The following is a 19,368-nucleotide window of genomic DNA, read 5'->3' on the forward strand; positions in this document are numbered from 1 at the left end:
ACAGGTGTTTGATGGATGTTTATATACTAAATGAAACCCATCAGCATGGGGTTACGTAGAAAAGCAATTTATTCCATTATAAGCACTTACACAGTTAGTCACGGAGTGTAACAGGCCTGCTGGTGAAACTGGTCACTCAGTATAGAGATGGTATCAAACTAGTGGTCAAAGACTAACTCCTAAGCAAAAAAAAAAAAAGCAACTTTTATGCAGGATTAATTTAATTTTAAAAACAAATACAAGGTATTGAGATTCACTCTTCTTGACTTAACAAGACAGTCTACCTGTGGTAAAACTGTCAGGTAAAAACATACATCTTTACAACTTGGTGGTCCCAAGTTTTAAAAAACAAAAAACCATTTCACAGAAAGGAAAATAATATGAAAACAGCTCAAGAAATACACTAACAAGCAAAACATTGGGAGAGAAACATGTAAATTTGACTTAACTGAAGAAACGAAGAATGGTCTACATAGGACAATGTGCATCTGAAAGTTGTTGTGAATATTTTAAGAGTAGAAATTTGTGTCTTAAATCTCCCCTCTCCTGAATAAAAAGGACATCTTCAGGTATTTTCTATTTAATGGCTCAGACACCTACCTCACTTGGCTTTCTTCCTTACTCCAGCCTTCACTGAAAAACTTGGGGATGTAGTATGAAAGAAAAATGACCACGCAAAACGCCCCCCCTTTCCACTGCTACTTCAGACCTATGTTACTAGAAAATTCCAGAAAAAAGTTTAAATATGCCTGTGGCTTTACTGAATCAAGCCCCCCAGTTAATATTTAGAAAATACCCTCTGTTTGAGCTAATAACATTGTTGACGGTACCTAAAAAGAGAGATAGCCGAACAAGTCTGTGTCTCAAAACCAGTGTTAAATCAATCTTGGGTTGAGAGGGAAAAAGGGGAGTCTAAAATCACAAGTGCAGACATTATATCTAGGACCCTTGTCCTTCTGGATCAACGCTTCCTTCAGGGTCTTCGTCATTATAAATGTTCTCTGCCTGCCAAGAAACAAACATAAGAGAGCACTTAAACATTGAAGGTGACTTCTAGAGGCTTCAAAAATAAAGTCTGTTACAACTTTTTTTTTTTTTTTTTGCTTTTTGGGTCACACCCGGCGATGCTCGGGGTTACTCCTGGCTCTGCACTCAGGAACTACTCCTGGCGGTGCTTGGGGGACCATATGGGATGCTGGAATCGAACCCGGGTTGGCCGCATGCAAGGCAAACGCTCTACCCGCTGTACTATTGCTCCAGCAACTTCATTTCTTAATTCAAGCTTCAAACACATAAATGATCATGCTCCCACCTAGGTTTCCAGGAGACAACACCAGCTAGATTTGTGTAACTATGGTCCTGACAGTTGCACAGATAATTAATCCTCAGATTATCTAGCTCAGGAGCCGGAGCAGTAGCACAGTGAATAGGGCGTTTGCATTGCACGCAGCAGTCCAGTGTTTGAGCCCCGGCATCCTATAAGGTCTGATGAATACCACCAGAAGTATTTCCTGAGTGCAGAGCCAGGAGTAACCCCTGAGCATCACCGGGTCGGACCCCAAAAGCCGAAAACATAATAATAAAAGTGTCTATCTAGCTCAATGGGCTGAGTGAATGCTTTGCATGAGGCTTAGGCTTCATTCCCCAACGATATACCCCATTTCCAAGCACCACGTGACTGACCTGAGCACAGAGGCAAGAACAGCCCCTGAGCACTGCTGAAATGTCCCCAAAGATGCCTAATTATATCCAACTGTACAGTTGTTGGGTGAAATCAAGCACAGACTATAGATGCAGTTGAGGCTGTAGAGATGGCTCAAATACTTTGCATACAAGAGCCCCAGGTCTGATCTCCAATACCACATGAAGCCCCAGCATCGCAACAGCAATGTAAACACAAAACAGAACCCCCACCCCAAAGTAACACCATCTACAAATAAATGAGCATGGCTGTGTACCAAAAGAAACAGGCCGAGACTCTGCTGGCCACTGTGTGACAGACACACATCACCTACCCACACCCACCTCACATGCCCCTAATAGCGTGGCATGAATCTTTGTTATTTTCTTGGGTTGTCCTTTGTTGGCTTTTATTTGGGGGCTGGCTGAGCCAAAGGGTCAGAAAGCTGCCTTTTGTCCCCACCAGTGGCATTCCAGTTTTTGATTTATGTGCGGTTTCGAGTTTTTCCTATGCTGGTTTGTATTTATTAAAATCATGGTTGTCGTAAAAGAAAAGAAAAAAGAAGAGAAAACAGGCTAATCCTGCTACATTTAGACAGTTCCACAAAACTCTATTTTTGTCACCTGTGAATCCTTTAACCAGATGTTATTCGTAACAGTCAAAAAACTGCATTTGGGGCTGGAGAGATAGCACAGCAGGGAGGGCGTTTTCCTTGCACGCGGCTATTCCCAGCATACCATATGGTTCCCTGAGCACTGCAGGAGTAATTCCTGAGCCTGTGCATTGCCGAGTGTGACCCAAAAACCAAAACAAACAAAACCCCTCTGCATGAGTGTTCAGAATAGGCAAGTTTATCAAGAAAGTTGACTGGTGATGACTAATGCGCGCGCGCGCGCACACACACACACACACACACATACACACACCACACACACACACACACACACACGGAGGGGGCAGGGGGAGTGTAATAGCAATAAAAAAGTGCACTGCAGATCAGAGTACAGCAGTACACCAGAAGGGCATTTACCTTGTATGAAGCCAACCTGGGTTCCATCCCAGAGCACCAAAACCCAAAAAACAGTACTCCCCCCGAAAAAAACTACCACTGAAATATAGAATAAATAAAAATAAAAAATAAAAAATATGGATGAAAAAGAATACAATAGGTAGAGAGCATTTGTCTTGTATGTGGCTCAACCACATACAAGGTTTGATCCCTGGCACTCCATATGGTCCCCCCAACACTGCCAGGAGTAAACCTTGATCCCCACAGGATGTGGTCAAAAAGTCATGGGGGGGGGGGGAAGATGGGGCCAGAGCTATAGTACAGCAAGTAAGGTGCTTGCATTCCATGCAGTCATCCCGGGTTCAATCTGATATCCAATACGGTCCCCGAGCACTACCAGGACTGATTCCTGAATGCAGAGCCAGGAGCAACCTCAAACAATTGTCAGGTGTGGCCCAAATACAGAAGGGGGGGGGAGGTAGGAGAGGGAGAGATATAGGGGTGGGGGAAGGAGGGCAGAGATAGAGAATCCTTGGGTTGGAAAGACAGCTTAATAGCTGGGACCCCATGCATTACATGTGGACGGCCTGGGTTTAACCCTTGGCATTACTGGGTTCCAGAGGAATGACTCAGTAGCCGAGTCCCTGAAGTTCACCATGTATAGCCCCTTCAAATATTCCCCCTAAACAAAGTTCCCACCAAAGCTTTGTTTCAAATATTTTGTGCTCAGGGATCACTCTTAATGGTGCTCAGGACACCTTATACAGTGCCATGGATCAAACTCAAGAACCTAAGTCAGGTACATGCAAAGCAAGCACCCCTACTCACTGTACTACCTAACCTCTGGTCCATAAACATTTGCATATGAGCACAACCGTTTTCGTGGTGTTGATGATCAAATTCAGGGTCTTTTTTTTTTTTCTTTTTGGGTCATACCCAGCAATGCCCAGGGGTTACTCCTGGCAGCGCTTGGGGGACCATATGGGATGCCGGGGATCGAACCCGGGTCAGCCGCGTGCAAGGCAAACGCCCTACCCGCTGTGCTATCGCTCCGGCCCCTCAAATTCAGGGTCTTATACATGTGCTCTACCACTGACTACAATTCCTGGCCCCTGTAACATATATGGTCTATTGTCCCCTGACACCAATTCTCATTTCTGATCATCTACTGCCAATCCCAACACTACTTAGCTACAGCAGCAGATTCCAAGAGCTTAAAGTATGACCACCAAAACTGTACAGGGCCCACATGTAGCTCTGGAGTAAAGCATGTGGACTGGCCCTGGATCCCCCAAACCACAAAACAACAAAACTGTTAAAAAGGCCAGTAAAAAGCCCTGAGGATTCAGGCTGTGGACTATGCAATTCAGCTACTAATTTTGGGATCATTCAGCAAACTACCCACACATATATGCTATTTCAATGGAATGACTCAGGATGGAAAGGATTTACCTACTATTGATTCACTATAAAGGTTACAACCAGGAATAGCTGAATAGCAGAGCTGAGAGACGGTGGGAAAGACAAGTATGCATCTTCTCTCTGGAGGTGACACAGTACCAGCAAATGGATATAGCCACTACTGTCACAAGTCATGAAATTTGGAGCTTTTTTTTTTCTTCATAGAGAGTTCAACACCCCCAGTCAATGCACAGTGGAATCAGGAATGCTAAATGCTGAAGTGATTGATTGGTCTTTCTGGAGATTATTTCCAATTTTGAGGCTACTGAAAAATTCCCCAAGTCACCTCCTTAGCCTAAACTCAGATATGGTCCCCAGAAGTGGTTCCTTGTAAAAAGCAACCGTTTTCTTAGTCAGAAAACCCCAAGAGTTTTACAAAATCTGTGGAAATAAGTATTTACTATTTCTTTTTGGTTTTCTTGGGGGGCCACATCCAGCGGTGCTTAGGGGGCACACACGGAATGCCTAGGATCAAATCCAGGATGGTTGCTCGAAGGCAAGTGCCCGAATGCTGTACTATTTCTCCAGCCCCTAGAACATTTTACCAGTATACTTGTCCATGGGGTCCATTTCACTTTCCTAGTTCACGTGTGTAACCAGTAGTTTTCTGAGGGGTAGGGGGAGGAACGACATGAATGAATCTACACCCAGTTATCCTCACACGCACTTCAGCCCTGATATCTTTCTGGTTACTGTAACACAGTTTTGGTTTTTGTTTTTGGGTCACACCCGGCGATGCACAGGGGTTACTCCTGGCTCTGCACTCAGAATTATCCCTGGCAGTGCTCAGGGGACCATATGGGATGCTGGGAATTGAACCTGGGTCGGCCACGTGCAAGGCAAATGCCCTACCCGCTGTGCTATCACTCCAGCCCCTGTAACACAGTTTTGAATTGGGCACCCTATAGGGTGCCAGAGATCACACATAGGTTGGTGCCATGCAAGACAAGGGCCCTACCCACTGAACTACCACTACAATTCCCATTACACTATTATTCTGTAAGAGAGGTTTGACTGCTCAGAAATTTCCTCCAATTAAGCCCAAACTTTCCCTGTGGAAATTGAGATTATTCCTGGCTCAAATACCAGTCTGTCAAGAGATCAGCCAGACCAAACCACTAAGGTGTGGAATAGAACAGAAAAGCTGATCGGACAGATTCTTTTTTTTTTTTGCTTTTTGGGTCACACCCAGCGATTCTCAGGGGTTACTCCTGGCTTTGCACTCAGGAATTACTCCTGGCGGTGCTTGGGGGACCATATGGGATGCCGGGGATCGAACCCGGGTCGGCCGCGTGCAAGGCAAACGCCCTACCCGCTGTGCTATCACTCCGGCCCCCAAGACATATTCATTTTTATAAGACGAGAAAGTAAAATTGTAGAAACGAACAGTATAGAAAGGGGAATAGTGTTTCAGATACAAGCAGACAATCATGTTATCGTAAAGAATAGGTATAGGGAATGCTAGCATGCACAAAAGCAGAGGTAACGGAAAGAGATGCCAGTAAATTAAGTGATATTTTGTTCATTTTTCTAACTTCCCTAAAATAAATGACAAAATGCTTACCATCTGCCACACTTGCATGATATTGTCTTCTGATACAGAACAAATCACCCAAGGTTCATTGGGATTCCAGGAGAAATCAGATATTTTAGCAGTGTGACCACCATGGATAAACTAAACAAGGAAGAAAAACCAAAATGAGAAGTAGATAAAGGATAATAAAGTATAGCTTAGTCCAATATTGATCAATGTCTAGAACATACCAGTAATTCTGGTGGCCCATCCTCTGCATCTTCTGGGGATTGTTCTTCTCCAATTTTACTATAATACACAAAAAAAGATTTTTACAAGATTCACTCCAACAAATATTGGAACATAAACAAAAGATTAACTGCAGAAAAGATACTAATACAAAGCTTACCTTAAGTCCCAAACATTCAGTCTACGATCAGTTCCACTGGAAGCCAAGATAGTCTCATTGTGAGGTGACCACTGAACCTGCATGTAAGAATAAAGAGGAAAATATACCAATTAGAAAATTAATCACAGTTACTTTTTGGGTTTGTTTTTGGGACAACTGGGGGTGCTCAGGGCTTACTCCTGTTTAGGCTTGGGACCATACAGGATGCTGGGGGTTGAAATCAGGTTGGCTGAGAGCAAAGTAAATGCCCTACCCACTGTACCATCTCTCTGGCCTCCTACAATTGCATTTAACATTTTTTTAAAATTTTAATAAAAGATGTCACAAGTACCCACAATTCTAACCACTCTTTTAAGTTCAAACACAGTGTAGCAACCTTTTTTTGTGTAGTGCCAGGGATCACATCCTATGAAGCATGTACTCTCACTGTGCCATATCCCTGACCCCTATAAAAATTTTTTTTTTTTGGGGGGAAGAGGAAAAGAGGAAGGTTCCTTAGCAGCACTGAAGGCCCAGAAATGTGTTTTTATGTATATATATATATATATATAAGGCGGGGGTGGGGGGGAGAGAAGGAGAAGCCAAAGAGGGCTGGAGAGATGGTATAGCAATTAGGCATTTGTAGGAGGCCTGGGTTTAACTCTTAACATTACAGTCCCATAGCACCAAGTTAGAAGTAGCCCCAAACATGCCATGCATAACCCAAAAATGAAATTTAAAAAAGGTAAAACAAAAGAGCATGAAAATTAAAGAGACAGAGCAATCCTAATTTTTATAGCTATCAAAAAAGGCATATAGGGGCTGGAGCAATAGCATAGCAGGTAGGGCGTTTGCCTTGCATGCGGCTGACTTGGGTTCAATTCCTAGCATCCCACATGGTCCCCTGAGCACCACCAGGAGTTATTCCTGAGTGCAGAGCCTAGTTAACCCCTGTGCATCACGGGTGTGACCCCCCCCCCAAAAAAAAAGTATACAAAACAAAACAAAGGGCTAGAACAATAGCACAGAGGGTAGGGTGTTTGCCTTGTATGCGGCCGACCCAGGCTCAATTCCCAGCATCCCATATGGTCCCCGAGCACTGCCAGGAGTAATTCCTGAGTGTATGAGACAGGAGTAAGCACTGTGCCAACACCAGGTGTGACACTCCCCCCCCCAAAAAAAACCTAAAAAGAGACTGCTAAGACTGATGATAGTGGTGAGTTTGGAAATAGGCTGCTCAAAACTTAATATTAGCATATTTGAAAATACAACAGTGCTTTCAAGAAGACAAAAAATTAGGGCCAGGGACAAAGCTCAAGCAGTACCAAGTGGCACAAAACAAAACAAACAGCAATAAAGTCACTGGTTTCTCTTACCTGGAATATTTCATCCTTATGTGATTCAAAGGAATGCAACTTAAGTTTCAGGTTTCTCAGATCCCACAAGGCAACAGTCTGTGAAAAGGAAAAGCGAGAGGAAATACCATTTCACCATTTTTCTTTCAAAAATAAATAAATAAATAAATAAATAACACACAAAACCCAGATCACCACTTTTAAAAAGTCAAGAGAAATTCACCCTTTTCTTTTAAAGCAAACTGACCTTGTCAGCCGATCCTGTGGCAAGAATGAACTCACTGTAAGGGTTGAAAGACAGGCAGTTCACTTCAGCAGTGTGAGCATCCACTGAGTGGCTTGGTTTGGAAGTATTGTTTGAACGAGTATCCCAACTTCAGTTATAAAAGAGGAACAAGAAAAAAGATTTTTAAGTGAGCAATTAAACATAATACAGGTAAAACAAAAACTATCTAAATGGATTTAACTTACATCATAAGTTTCTGATCATCGGCAACTGAACCAAACAAAGACTCATGGAGCAGATGCCAGGAAACATCCTCTACTACTGCTGTGTGGCCTGTAAAGATGGTCTTTGCATCCACAACTTTTCCTTCCTTTGGAACAGCACTGATGTCCCACAGGCAGATGGTCTTAAATGTAAAATTAGTGATTAAATAAAAAGGAAGAGTCTTAATTTACAACATACCCCAGCAAAGAAACCAACCAATTTACTCCAAAACAATATACTCACATGGTCATCGGAAGCACTAAGTAAGTGCCCACTGAGATTTGGGTTCCAAGAAAGCCCATATCCTTCCTTCTGATGTCCCCGGAGACGCAAGTCTGGGTTGCACTCACCAGAAGGGTCTGAAAAGTAATAGTCACATCAATACTATTCGGTATACTGCCTCTTTGGATCTTACGTTAAGCAGAACCTAATTTTTATCAGAGGGCTGAAAGTTCTATTCCTTTTAAGTAACACAGACCCATTATGACCAAATATATACTACTCAAGCTAAACAATCTAAATGGAGCATTTTTCCCACCTAAAAAAGAATAAAACAATATCCACACAGGTCCAGAGATAGTACAGGGCTGAGGTGCTTGTTTTTTATGCAGCCCATCCTATTCTACACTCTGGTCTCCCTAGTGCTCAAACAACGCCCCCCCCCCACCCCACTATCCACATGTATCAATATGAACCACAAGACAGTACATTACTCAAAGAATAGCAAACAATTAGGAGAAATGATCATAGTGACTCATAATTTCTATCAAAAGGGGGCAAGTACCTGGTTTCGAAGGATGCTTTGTATAGTCAAAGACAAGAACATCGCTGGATGGAGTTTTTGTTGCAATGATGCAAGGGTTCTGAGGCATGTAACGTGCCCTGTTTACTTCTCCTTCATGGTTGATCTTGATCTCTATCTCAATTTTTCCACTAACTGAGCCAAAACCTCCAAATTCTGTAAATAAGACAAGTTGCAAATAAAGACAAAGAACTACTCAATATACAAAGTGTGATACAGGCAAGGCCTTTTAGCCAGCTAATTAGTGTAATACCAAGTAGTACCCCAGTCTGGTGTTAGCACTATTAAGTTAGCACTCTTGTATCCTTTGTTTCAATTTTTTAATTTTGGTTTTGGGGTCACAATTGGTGATGCTCAGGGGTTACTGCTAGCTCTGCACTCATAATTACTCCTGATGGTGGCTCTGAATGCTAGAAACTCAACCTCCATGAGCCACGTGCAAGGCAAGTGCCCAACCTGCTGTACTATCTCTCCAGTCCTTTATTTCATTCTGGTTTTTTTTTTTTTGGGGGGGGGGGCGGCAGTGGCACAACTGGCGATGCTCAGGGGACCATATGAAATGCTGGGGATTGAACTCTGGTCAGTCATGTTCAAGGCAAGTGCTCTACCCACCACTATTGCTCAGGGTCCCTCATTTGATTCGTCACCACAATAGTACATAGTAGAGAAGACAGTCATCATCTATGAATTTTTATTTATTTATTTTTTTCCATTTTGGGTCACACCTGGCAATGCACAGGGGTTACTCCTGGCTCATGCACTCAGGAATCATTCCTGGCAGTGCTTAGGGGACCATATGGGATGCTGGGAATCGAACCTGGGTCGGCCACGTGCAAGGCAAACGCCCTACCCACTGTGCTATTGCTCCAGCCCCATCTATGAATTTTTATATGGGCTAACAGCTGAGTATATTAATTTGCAGGGGCCAGTACAGGCAGGGCATTTACCTTGCATGAAGCCATCTGGATTTGATCCCTAGCATCCCACATGGTTCCCCAGCATTGCCAGCAGTAATACCCAAGTGCAATCAGGAGTGGCCAAAAAACACACACAAAAAACCCCCTAATTTGTGGTGACATGACTGTGGAATTTCCTACATTAAGGTCCTATGTTTCTACCCAGGAACACTATCAACTATACCTACATGATGATACAATCACTATAGGGAGCTATTGACTTAGTAAGTTTTATATTCTCTATAAAACATAAGAGTCTTCTAATTGTAAAATAACTTACATTAATTTTGTGAAAGTAAGAAATATTGATTCCACTTAAAAATCTATGGTTTCAGGGGCTGGAGTGACAGTCTAACAGGTAGGGTGCTTGCCATGCATGTTGCTGAATTGGGTTTGATTCCTAGGACCATATACAGTCCTCCAAGACCTGCCAAGCTTGATCCATGAGCACCATGTATGTAGGGCTCCCCCACTCCCCACAACAAATCTAGGGTTTCAGTGCCAGGGAGATGGCTCAAAGAGCTAGCATGCATACTTAGCACAGAGGAAGCCCAGATTTGCTTCCCAGTACACAGAACATCAGAATTCTGAGTGAAACTGCTGGGTGTGCTCCCTAAATGAAGTTAGGTTTTCAAACTACTACTGAAAATGGAGTCAGGGACATGGCTTGCAGTAGAGTGCATTCCCAGCCAGTGTGATGCTTTGGGTTCAATGACTGGCACTGCCAAAGAAGTTTTTTTGCTTTGTTTTTGGGCCACACCCAGAGGTGTTCAGAGCTACTCCGGGCAGACTTGGGGGACCATAAGGGATGCCAGGGATCAAACCCTTGAATAAGAGGTGCAAGACAAGTACCCTATCCACCATACTATCACTCTGGCCCCATAAAAGTACTAGTTTGATGAATATTAAATGCTCAGTCATCAGTGCATCAGACAGATGCATTAAAAGCTCTTCTTACACCACTAATTTGAACTTCTGGTTTGCAATAATCATTCTTCTCCCTGTATCACTTCTCTTAGTCTGGTGAGGGAAAACAGAGCTGCAATAGTCAGTTCCATCTTTTCACTCTACACTTACATGTGCCAACCTTGGCTGAAATAAACCAGATAGGCAAGTATAACTGTAAGCACTTGAGTTCTCTGAGTGCCCTTCTAAGACACGTAACAATTTAATTTGTGATTACTTAATCTTGGCAAAGCAATGTATAAACAAAGGTAGTTAATGATTAGTCAGACAGACTGTTTGATAAGGTAGCCAGAAGTCAGGCCTTAGCCTAACTGGCTCTGCAACCTGAACTAGAGATTGGTGACTTGTGAAAGGGCTTCGATTTCCAAATTGTTATTTCTTAAAATAAGAGGGGGTTGAGAGTGGGTGTGGGTGGAGTGGTCTAGGGCCACACTGGGGGCTCATCAGTGCTGGGGATGAGACTAAGGCCAGCTACATGTAGGGCAAGAGCCTTTCCTACTGTGCTATCTCTCCTGGCCTCAATTTCAAAGAGGGAAGCACAAGGAGGCTGCCTGGGTTAGATTCTTGGCTCTCCATGGTCCTGAACACCACCAGGAGTGAATGACAGGCAGTGCCAGTCATGAACCCAAAGCATAGACCTGGGAATAGCCCCTGACCACTGCCAAGGGTGCCCTGAATTCACCCACCAAAAGCAAAAATAAGATGGATAACATGGCTGGAATATTAGACAACTTCTAAAACTGAAAAGCTGGGGGTCAAAGAGATTATATTGGGATTAAGATGCAGGTAGGCCTTTCATGCCACCAACCATGAGTCAATCTCTGGCACAACATGGCTCACCAAGCATTACAGGGTACAGCTCTTACCCGGATTTCTTGAGCACTGTTTGGGAGCACCCACCCCTGCCATTGAAAAGCAAATGTTTCAAATAGGCTAAAAAACCTGAAAACAAAGGCCAGATAGTTAAATACGCTTTTCATGTGGGAGGTTTGAGTTCTACTCCAGCACTAGCCTGAAGTGACCCTGGAGTTGGAAGAAGCCTCCAAACTTCACAGGTGTGGCCCAAAAACAAAGTTCAGGGCCCATAGTGAAATTGGTATGGCTCTTGCTTTGCACAAGCCAACAAGGGCTCGATTCCTGGCATCCTGGTACCCCATATGGTCCCCATGAATGATCCCTGAGCACAGAGCAAGGACAAAGCCCTGAGCACAGCCAGGAATGGTCCTCAAACCAAAAAATAAAAACAAAGTTTAGTTCAAAATAGACTTTAAAGGAGATCCCTCTTGCAATAAATCAACTTCCCCTTCAGAATTCTGTATCAAAAACCTCTATAAAGAAAAAAGATAACACAAGGGACATTTTGTCCAAGTACAGGGAGGTTAGCACATAGTATAAATGACTAATACCAAACAAATACTTATGAAAATAAGGACTTATCTACTTAAAAATCATCAAGGTCTAACTATATTCTATTTTCTATCTTTCATATGGAAGACAACCATAAAACGGACAATTACAGTAAAAGCATCCTCTACCCACCCCGGTTTTTGAGCTATACCTGGCAGTACTCTGGACTTACTCCTGGCTTGGCACTCAGGGTTCACTCCTGGCAAGGCTCAAGAGTTCATATGTGATGCTAGGAATTAAACCTGGGAAAGCTGGATCCCTAAATGTAGAGCCAGGAGTAGCCCTAAGCATTGAAAGGTATGCTGTACCCGCCCCGCACCAACCCTGCTAGGTCTAACTTAACACAAAACATAAAAGCTTTTATTCAATATATATTTTGGGGATGGGGGTGAGGGAGGGACAGGGACACATCCAATAGTGCTCAGGGGCTTTTGCTTTTATGTTTGTTTTTTTTCTTTTTGGGTCACACCCAGTGATGCACAGGGATCACTCCTGGCTCTGCACTCAGGAATTATCCCTGGCGGTGCTCAGGGGACCATATGGGATGCTGGGAATCAAACCCGGGTCAGCCACGTGCAAGGCAAACGCCCTACCCGCTGTGCTGCTCGGAGAACCAGATAGTGCCAGTAATAAAGCTAAGTTCAGGCACTGCAGTGTTTGGCCCCCAAACCAAACCTTCTGAGCATAGCCAGCTGTGGCCCAAAGCAAAAATCCAACTCTTTTGAAAGTCCAATTTACAGCACATCCCTACGGGGCACTGCTGATTCTCAATACTGTCTCACAGTGGAAAAAGTATGACCAGTAATAAATCAGAGATTCTCTTCTTTGTTCAATTTTAGATATACTCCCACGATCAAATTAGGCGCAGGACCTACGCTGAAATGCAGGCTTTCAAAGTCCTGATTTTAATCTTGATTTTAACTTGAGAAGCAACTCTATCAAAGTCTACACTCTTTTTAGCATTAATGCAGACATAATCAGTATAATCTATATATGTGTGGGCATACATATGCCACCCCTTTCCCTTTTTAGAGTCTTACCTCCTTTCTCACTGTCGTAGTGTGAAGCATCAAACTGGGCATCATCATTAGGGAGCTGCACACTGGCTATCACAAGGTGGTTTTGTTCATCTGATGTGTGTGTCCCCAGGACAAGTCGATGAATGCTGAAATCTTTTCCTTCTGGTCTGTAACAGGAAGAATATGGTCACTATTCAAATTAACAACACCAAGAGACCACAAAGTCAGTTATGACATAATGCAAAAGGCATAATTCTAATCAGGGTCTGAGACAATAAGGTCATTAAGAGTTACAATTTCTGTTAATCTTTCATAAAACCAAGAGTAAGAAATGCATACGCAGCATACTAAGTTTAAAATTATTTATCAAAAATTTACAGTATACACGGGGGAAAGTTTAATGAAATTATAAATTAACTCATCCTTTGCAAATAAGTTGCAGAGAAAAGAAGAAAAAAGTTATTGAATACAGGAGCTGGGCAGATGCTGCTTTGCATGTGGGAGACCTGGGTTCATTCCCTGGCATCACATGGTTCCCCAAGCACCAAGTAAGGTGTGACCCAAAACCAAAAGAGCAGCACAAACAAAACAGCAAGATTAAAAAAAAAAAATCCAACCATAATACTTGTTTTTGAACCACACCTGATAAAGATCAGGGGCTAATCTCAGCACTTTGCTCAAGGGTTGCTCCTGGAAGTGCCCAGGGACAAAAGGGTACCTGGGATCAAACCCAAGTTTCCATGCATGTAAAAGCATGGGGCTACTAATGTGCACTGCTAGTCCTTTGAGCTATATCCCTGATCATATGCTTTAGGTAACTTCACCACACTAACTTCATGTAAGGGGAAAGAAAAACAATATTAGGTAAACTGATTGTTTAAACATTACAAGTGCCTGAAAAACAGACACTTTACTCCAAATACTGTGTAAGTCCAAACTCAAATGACGTGATTTCTGTCCTTAAAAAACCCGAAACAGGAGTGGAGCAATATTACAGCAGTTAAGATGCTTGTCTTGTACGTGGACAATATGGGTTCAATCATGGGCATCCCATATGTCCGCAAAGCCCTTGAGCAATAATTCCTGAGCACAAAGCCAGGAGTAACCCCTGAGCAACGCCAGATGTGACCCCACATCTGGCCCCAAAACAAAACAAAAAAACAAGGGCAGGGGATGGGAGAGATAGTACAGGTGCTAAGGCATGCAGTTTATCCTGTTTGGATCCCTGGTACTACATGGCTGCTGAATGTTACAGGGCTTAAGGTCTCAATGGAGCTAGGAATAGCACCCCCCCACCCCTCACCAAACCCACAGAGGGATAGCTTAGTGGGCTGAACACATGCAGAATGCGTGGGAGGCTTCTTTGATATTCCCCAGAGTACCTCTGGGAGCAACCATCAAGCCAGTATTACTAAGATTTATAGGGTGTGGTCCCAGAACACAAACAGGACCTGAGAAAAGGAGGAAGCTCAAAGAGTAGAGTTTTGCCCTGCATATTATTGGATGTTTTTTTTTCTTTTTTGGGTCACACCCGGTGGTGCTCAGGGGTTACTCCTGCCTCTGCACTCAGGAATTACTCCTGGTGGTGCTCGGGGGACCATATGGGATGCTGGGGACCGAACCCAGGTTGGCCACATGCAAGGCAAACGCTCTCCCCGCTGTGCTATTGCTCCAGCCCCTGCTCTGCATGTCAGAGCTCTAGATTAGGTCTTAACATCCTAAGGAGATACCTGGGTGGGTTTTGCTCTGGGTAGCACTGTAGCTCGGTATGGGTGAAAAAAACAAATACACTAGGTACATTTAGGGGGCAGGGAGATAGCCCAAAGAACTGGAGCACATGCTTAGCATGCAGAAGCCCCAGGTTCTATTCCTCTTCACTGCATGGTATCCTTTAACCCCAGCACCACAAAGAGAGTAGACTCTGAGCATCATCAGGTATGGGGGGGTGGGGGTGGATAAAAACAAAACAAAAACAAACAGGAACTATCAGTTATGTAAACAGCCAAAATAGAAAAACACAACACATGAAAGCACACTAAGATAGGGACTTTACAGATAAGCATCCCTTCAGAATTAAGTTCATGAAGGTGATACATGAATAGGTCTCAAACATAAAAATCAAATGAATAGGGCAAGGGCTCTTTAAGATGATATTCTAAGAAAAGGGAACTGAGCAAAGTAGATGATTTTATAAAGGGCAGCTACTACACTGCCTAAGGATATCATATCATTTAAACACTTAAGTTTCACCTAATAGTAGCAAACTACTTTCCTTGCAAAATAACATTATAAAATCTGCAACAACCATGTGGTGATATGTGGTACTGTAATATATATATAGGGTGTTTTGAGACACTCTACTTCGGGGCCGGAGCAATAGTAGAGTGGGTAGGGCATTTGCCTTGCACGCGGCAGACCCGGGTTCAACCCCCAGCATCCCATATGGTCCCCCCAAGCACTGCCAGGAGTAATTCCTGAGTGCAGAGCCAGGAATAACCCCTGAGCATCACTGGGTGTGGCCCAAAAAGCTAAATAAATGTTTAAAAAAAAATTTAAAAGACACTCCACTTTGAATAATTCCCTACACGAAGACATATAAAATTTCTAAAGAACACACCATCATTTATTTCAGAATTAGTTTCAGTATAAAGGGTAAAGCAGATGCTCTTTTTTTTTTTCTTTTTGGGTCACACCCGGCTATGCTCAGGGGTTACTCCTGGCTCTGCATCAGAACCAATAGTATTAGTATCTGACTGTTTGTTTTCAACAGGAATTCTCACTCATGTCTACTCCAGAATGAGAAGCAATGTGGGGTGGCAGAGCAGTGGGCATTCAGAGTTTCACTATTCTGTCAGCTGATGGTAAGTTTGAGGATGCCTGGCCCAGAGACATTACTACACAAGTATTCACTGATCCTTATAAATGAACCCTCAAGTTTAGAAAAGAAAAACCCGGGAAATGGCAATGCATGTATAACCAAAAACAAAAACCACAAAACAAAATCAGAAGGAGGAGAAAGCTGGGGCGAGATCTTCAGAGAAACAATCAGTCACAGTTACAGTCATCCCACTGCTCATCGATTTGCTTGAGTGGGCACCAGTAACGTTTCATTGTGAGACTTGTTGTTACTGTTTTTGGCATATAGAACACACCCCGAGTAGTTTGCCAGGCTGCCGTGCAGGCATGATACTCTCGGTAGCTTGCCGGGCTCTCCGACAGGGGTAGAGGAATCATAAACACGGGTCGGCTGCGTGCAAGGCAAACGCCCTACCACTGTGCTATCACTCTAGCCCATAGACAGAATACATATTCCAAATATATAAATTTGAAATACAAAATATTAGGGAAGTCAGTAAGATAATCTAGAGGCTGAACATCTGAAAATTCAAGGGGGGAAAAAAGGTGCCAGAGAGCGCACTCAACAGCTTCTTGGGGCTGAAGAGATAGTACAGTGGATAGGATGTTTGCCTTGTATGCAGCCGATCCGGGTTCAAGCCTTAGAATCCCGTATGGTTCCCTGAGCACATCCAGGGATAATTCCTGAGTGCAGAAATAGGAATAAACCCTGAGTATCGCCGGATGTGACACAAAAAGGAAACAGAAAAAAAAAAATCCCTCTCCCCAACAGATAAAACAGGATAAACACTTTCTTTGCACATAGTAGGCCCAATGTTTGAACGCTGGCACTACATGGTCCTCAGCCAACATTGGGAGAACCCCAAATGAGAGAAGAAGTCCCTGAGCACTGTCATTTTTTCTTTCTTTTTTTTTTTTTTGGCTTTTTGGGTCACATCTGCCAATGCACAGGGGTTACTTCTGGCTCTGCACTCAGGAATTACTCCTGTCAGGGCTGGAGTGATAACACACCAGGTAGGTCATTTGCCTTGCAGGCGGCCAACCCGGGTTCAACTCCCAGCATCCCATATGGTGCCCTGAGCCCACCAGGGAGAATTTCTGAGTGCAGAGCCAGGAGTGACCCCTGTGCATAGCTGGGTGTGACCCCCCTTCCCCCCATAAAAGGAATTACCCCTGGCGGTGCTCAGGGGACGCTGGGAATAGAACTTGGGTCGGCTGCGTGCAAGGCAACGCCCTACTCCCTGCACTATTGCTTCAGCCCCCGTCAGATGCTTTTAAAATATTATAAAAAACACATGAAAATAAGCAAAACCCTAACATTGCTTTTTAGGTGGAATATTTTCTTTTAAAAAAGAGAAAGAAAAATATTTGGAGCAATGCCAAACATAGTAAAGTTTATTTACCTAATAAAGTACAAAGTCGCTGGTTGTGGTGCTTAGGGGAACATAGGGTGCCGGGGAAGGAACTTAGGTTGGCCAGGTGCATGGGAAGTGCCCAATCTGCTGTACTATTTCTGCAACCCTTAAGACTTCACTTTGGTGGTAGTCTAATTCAGTATTTCCCAAGTCTGACTTATCACAGTACTAAATGGGAAATTTCTCATTTGTGCCCTCTCCAAAAAACTGGGTTTCAGAGCCAAAGGCTCAGTAGTAGACTGGTAGCATAGGATGGCCAGTATTTGGAATCCACTGTCTAGCATACACCAATTATAGATTTGGACCCATCAATCATCTATTTCTCAACAAGTACCCTGCGTAAGTTCCCAAAATATTTGAACAGTGAGAACTCCTGACAGAAACAGATATTGAATGCTGCAAGTAATTCTGGTGACAGTTGAACATGGCAACTCATGGTCATGATAAAGACATTCAATTCTAAATATGTAGGTATTATGACTTTCACACGTGTAGAACACAGTTCCTGGTTTTCAACGCCCGGGTAAAAATAGCATTATCAGTTTAAACTTAACGTGAATTATCAAGTTTTTGCTTAAAAAATATATATATAAATAAAACAGAGTTCTAAGAATTCACATTTTGCAATATCTTGATTTCTAAAATACTCGAAATTTATAGTGAAAAAACGTCTGATTTCCTAATAGTGCAGCAGTTTTGCGAAAACACAACAGTACCTACTCCCTAAATTCGCTGTCATCTTGTCACTTCGCTCTAGGAAGTCATTCCTCAGACTCCAAGTGCAGTATTTTTCCTTCCTCTGGCCACCGTGTCTGTATCATTCATGGTCCCCCGCCCCCACCCCGCTATTTGAAAGCTGGTTCAGTAAGTGTTGCGTTATTATCTCACCAGTTACAGCTCGAACAAGAAGGCAATTCACTGCAGTATCAGTAAAAAAAAAAAAGTTTTCTGTTATCACATAAATGACAACACAATTTCGCATTTTGCCTTCCTTTTGGGAATAGGTCTGGCTGACGCGCCCTCCCCGGGGGGGCCGGAGAGAGGGAAAAGGGGGAAAGTCAAGGTAAGAAACACGCCGAGGAGAGCCCGCTAACGGGCGGTTCGGATCATCACCTGGTCACATCTGGAAGCCACTGTGCAGTGAGGCTGGGCCACTCCAGAGCATGGGTCATCACCAAATCGTACAGAAAAGGGGTGTTTTTCTTCCATATTTTGTACTCTTCATTGATCACACGTTCTTCGACTGCGTCATCAAAGGCTGCTAAAAAAATTAGGGCCAAAGGAAGCGCGTGAACGCAAATGGAAACCGAGGAAGCGTGTCCCAAGCCCCCGTCGCGGCCGCGGGCGCCCGATGCGGGGTGTGGGGGCCTCGCTGCAGCCGCCCCCCCTACACCGAGGCCGAGGCCCCCCCCCAGGTCCGCTCGGGCCTCGCGTCACCGCGGCCCGGCGCGCCGTTAGCCGCCTGCGCGACGGCGCCAAGGCTCGGCGGCGAGTCTCCGCCTCCGCGAAGCCCACGGGGCCGGCCAGCAGGCCCGAGCCCAAGCCCTGTGGGTGGGGAGCACCACCTCCGGCCAAAGAGGCCCGGGAGAGGGGCGACGGCGACCCGCCAGACGCCCGCGCGGGCCCGGCCGCCGACTCGGCCCCGTCTCGACAGGCCGCGGGTCCGAGGGTGCACAGCGCGCTCGGGCGCGGGTTCTCGGGCGGATTCGAGCGGGGGAAGAGGGGCTCCGCAGGGGTCGGGCCCGTCCCCACAGTCAGGCCGCGTCGAGGCCGCGCCTGCAGGCCGCCCCCTCCCCCCAACTCGCACACAAACACGCACACTCGACCGCCTGGCAAGGCCCGAGCACCCTCACCTTCCTTGTCGGCCATGGCGGGCAGGCGAGCCGCGGAGATTCCCCCGGTCGAGCGTTGCGGGAGGGGCGGGGAGGCTGCGAGCGCTCGCTCTGCGCGCACGGCCTCTATTGTTTCCTACGGCCCCTGCGTGAGGTCCGACTCGCGTACCTTCGCGCCAACACCGGCCAATCAGAACACAGCGAACGGGAAGGGGGCG

The 19,368-nt window shown here is 44.6% G+C and overlaps 1 protein-coding gene across 2 annotated transcripts; it reads right to left on the reverse strand.

The window, feature by feature from the left end:
- Positions 1-51: 51 nt before the first annotated feature.
- RBBP4 (RB binding protein 4, chromatin remodeling factor) lies at positions 52-19,330 on the reverse strand. Of its 2 annotated transcripts, none has more exons than XM_004603575.2 (12): positions 19,172-19,330; positions 18,432-18,579; positions 13,069-13,214; positions 8,682-8,855; positions 8,141-8,256; positions 7,879-8,039; positions 7,655-7,781; positions 7,429-7,506; positions 6,074-6,150; positions 5,916-5,973; positions 5,716-5,826; positions 52-1,005 (listed from the first exon to the last, which is right to left on the reverse strand). In XM_004603575.2, exons 1-12 carry the CDS (start codon positions 19,185-19,187, stop codon positions 940-942), a joined length of 1,278 nt encoding a protein of 425 aa, XP_004603632.1. In that variant the 5' UTR covers positions 19,188-19,330; the 3' UTR covers positions 52-939. The 2 variants fall into 2 exon arrangements, with proteins under 2 accessions (XP_004603632.1, XP_004603633.1); XM_004603576.2 differs by having other exon boundaries at positions 18,432-18,576; positions 19,172-19,319.
- Positions 19,331-19,368: the final 38 nt, after the last annotated feature.

The sequence above is a fragment of the Sorex araneus genome, chromosome 5 (assembly GCF_027595985.1).
Source record: "Sorex araneus isolate mSorAra2 chromosome 5, mSorAra2.pri, whole genome shotgun sequence".
Classification (NCBI taxonomy): domain Eukaryota; kingdom Metazoa; phylum Chordata; class Mammalia; order Eulipotyphla; family Soricidae; genus Sorex; species Sorex araneus.

Coding starts and splice junctions, on each gene's coding strand:
- RBBP4 (XM_004603575.2), bottom strand. Junction 8,856..13,068: donor CTACGACAGTGAGAAAGGAG/GTAAGACTCTAA, acceptor TCTTATTTACAG/AATTTGGAGGTTTTGGCTCA. Junction 1,006..5,715: donor TCATGCAAGTGTGGCAGATG/GTAAGCATTTTG, acceptor GTTTCTTGGCAG/GCAGAGAACATTTATAATGA.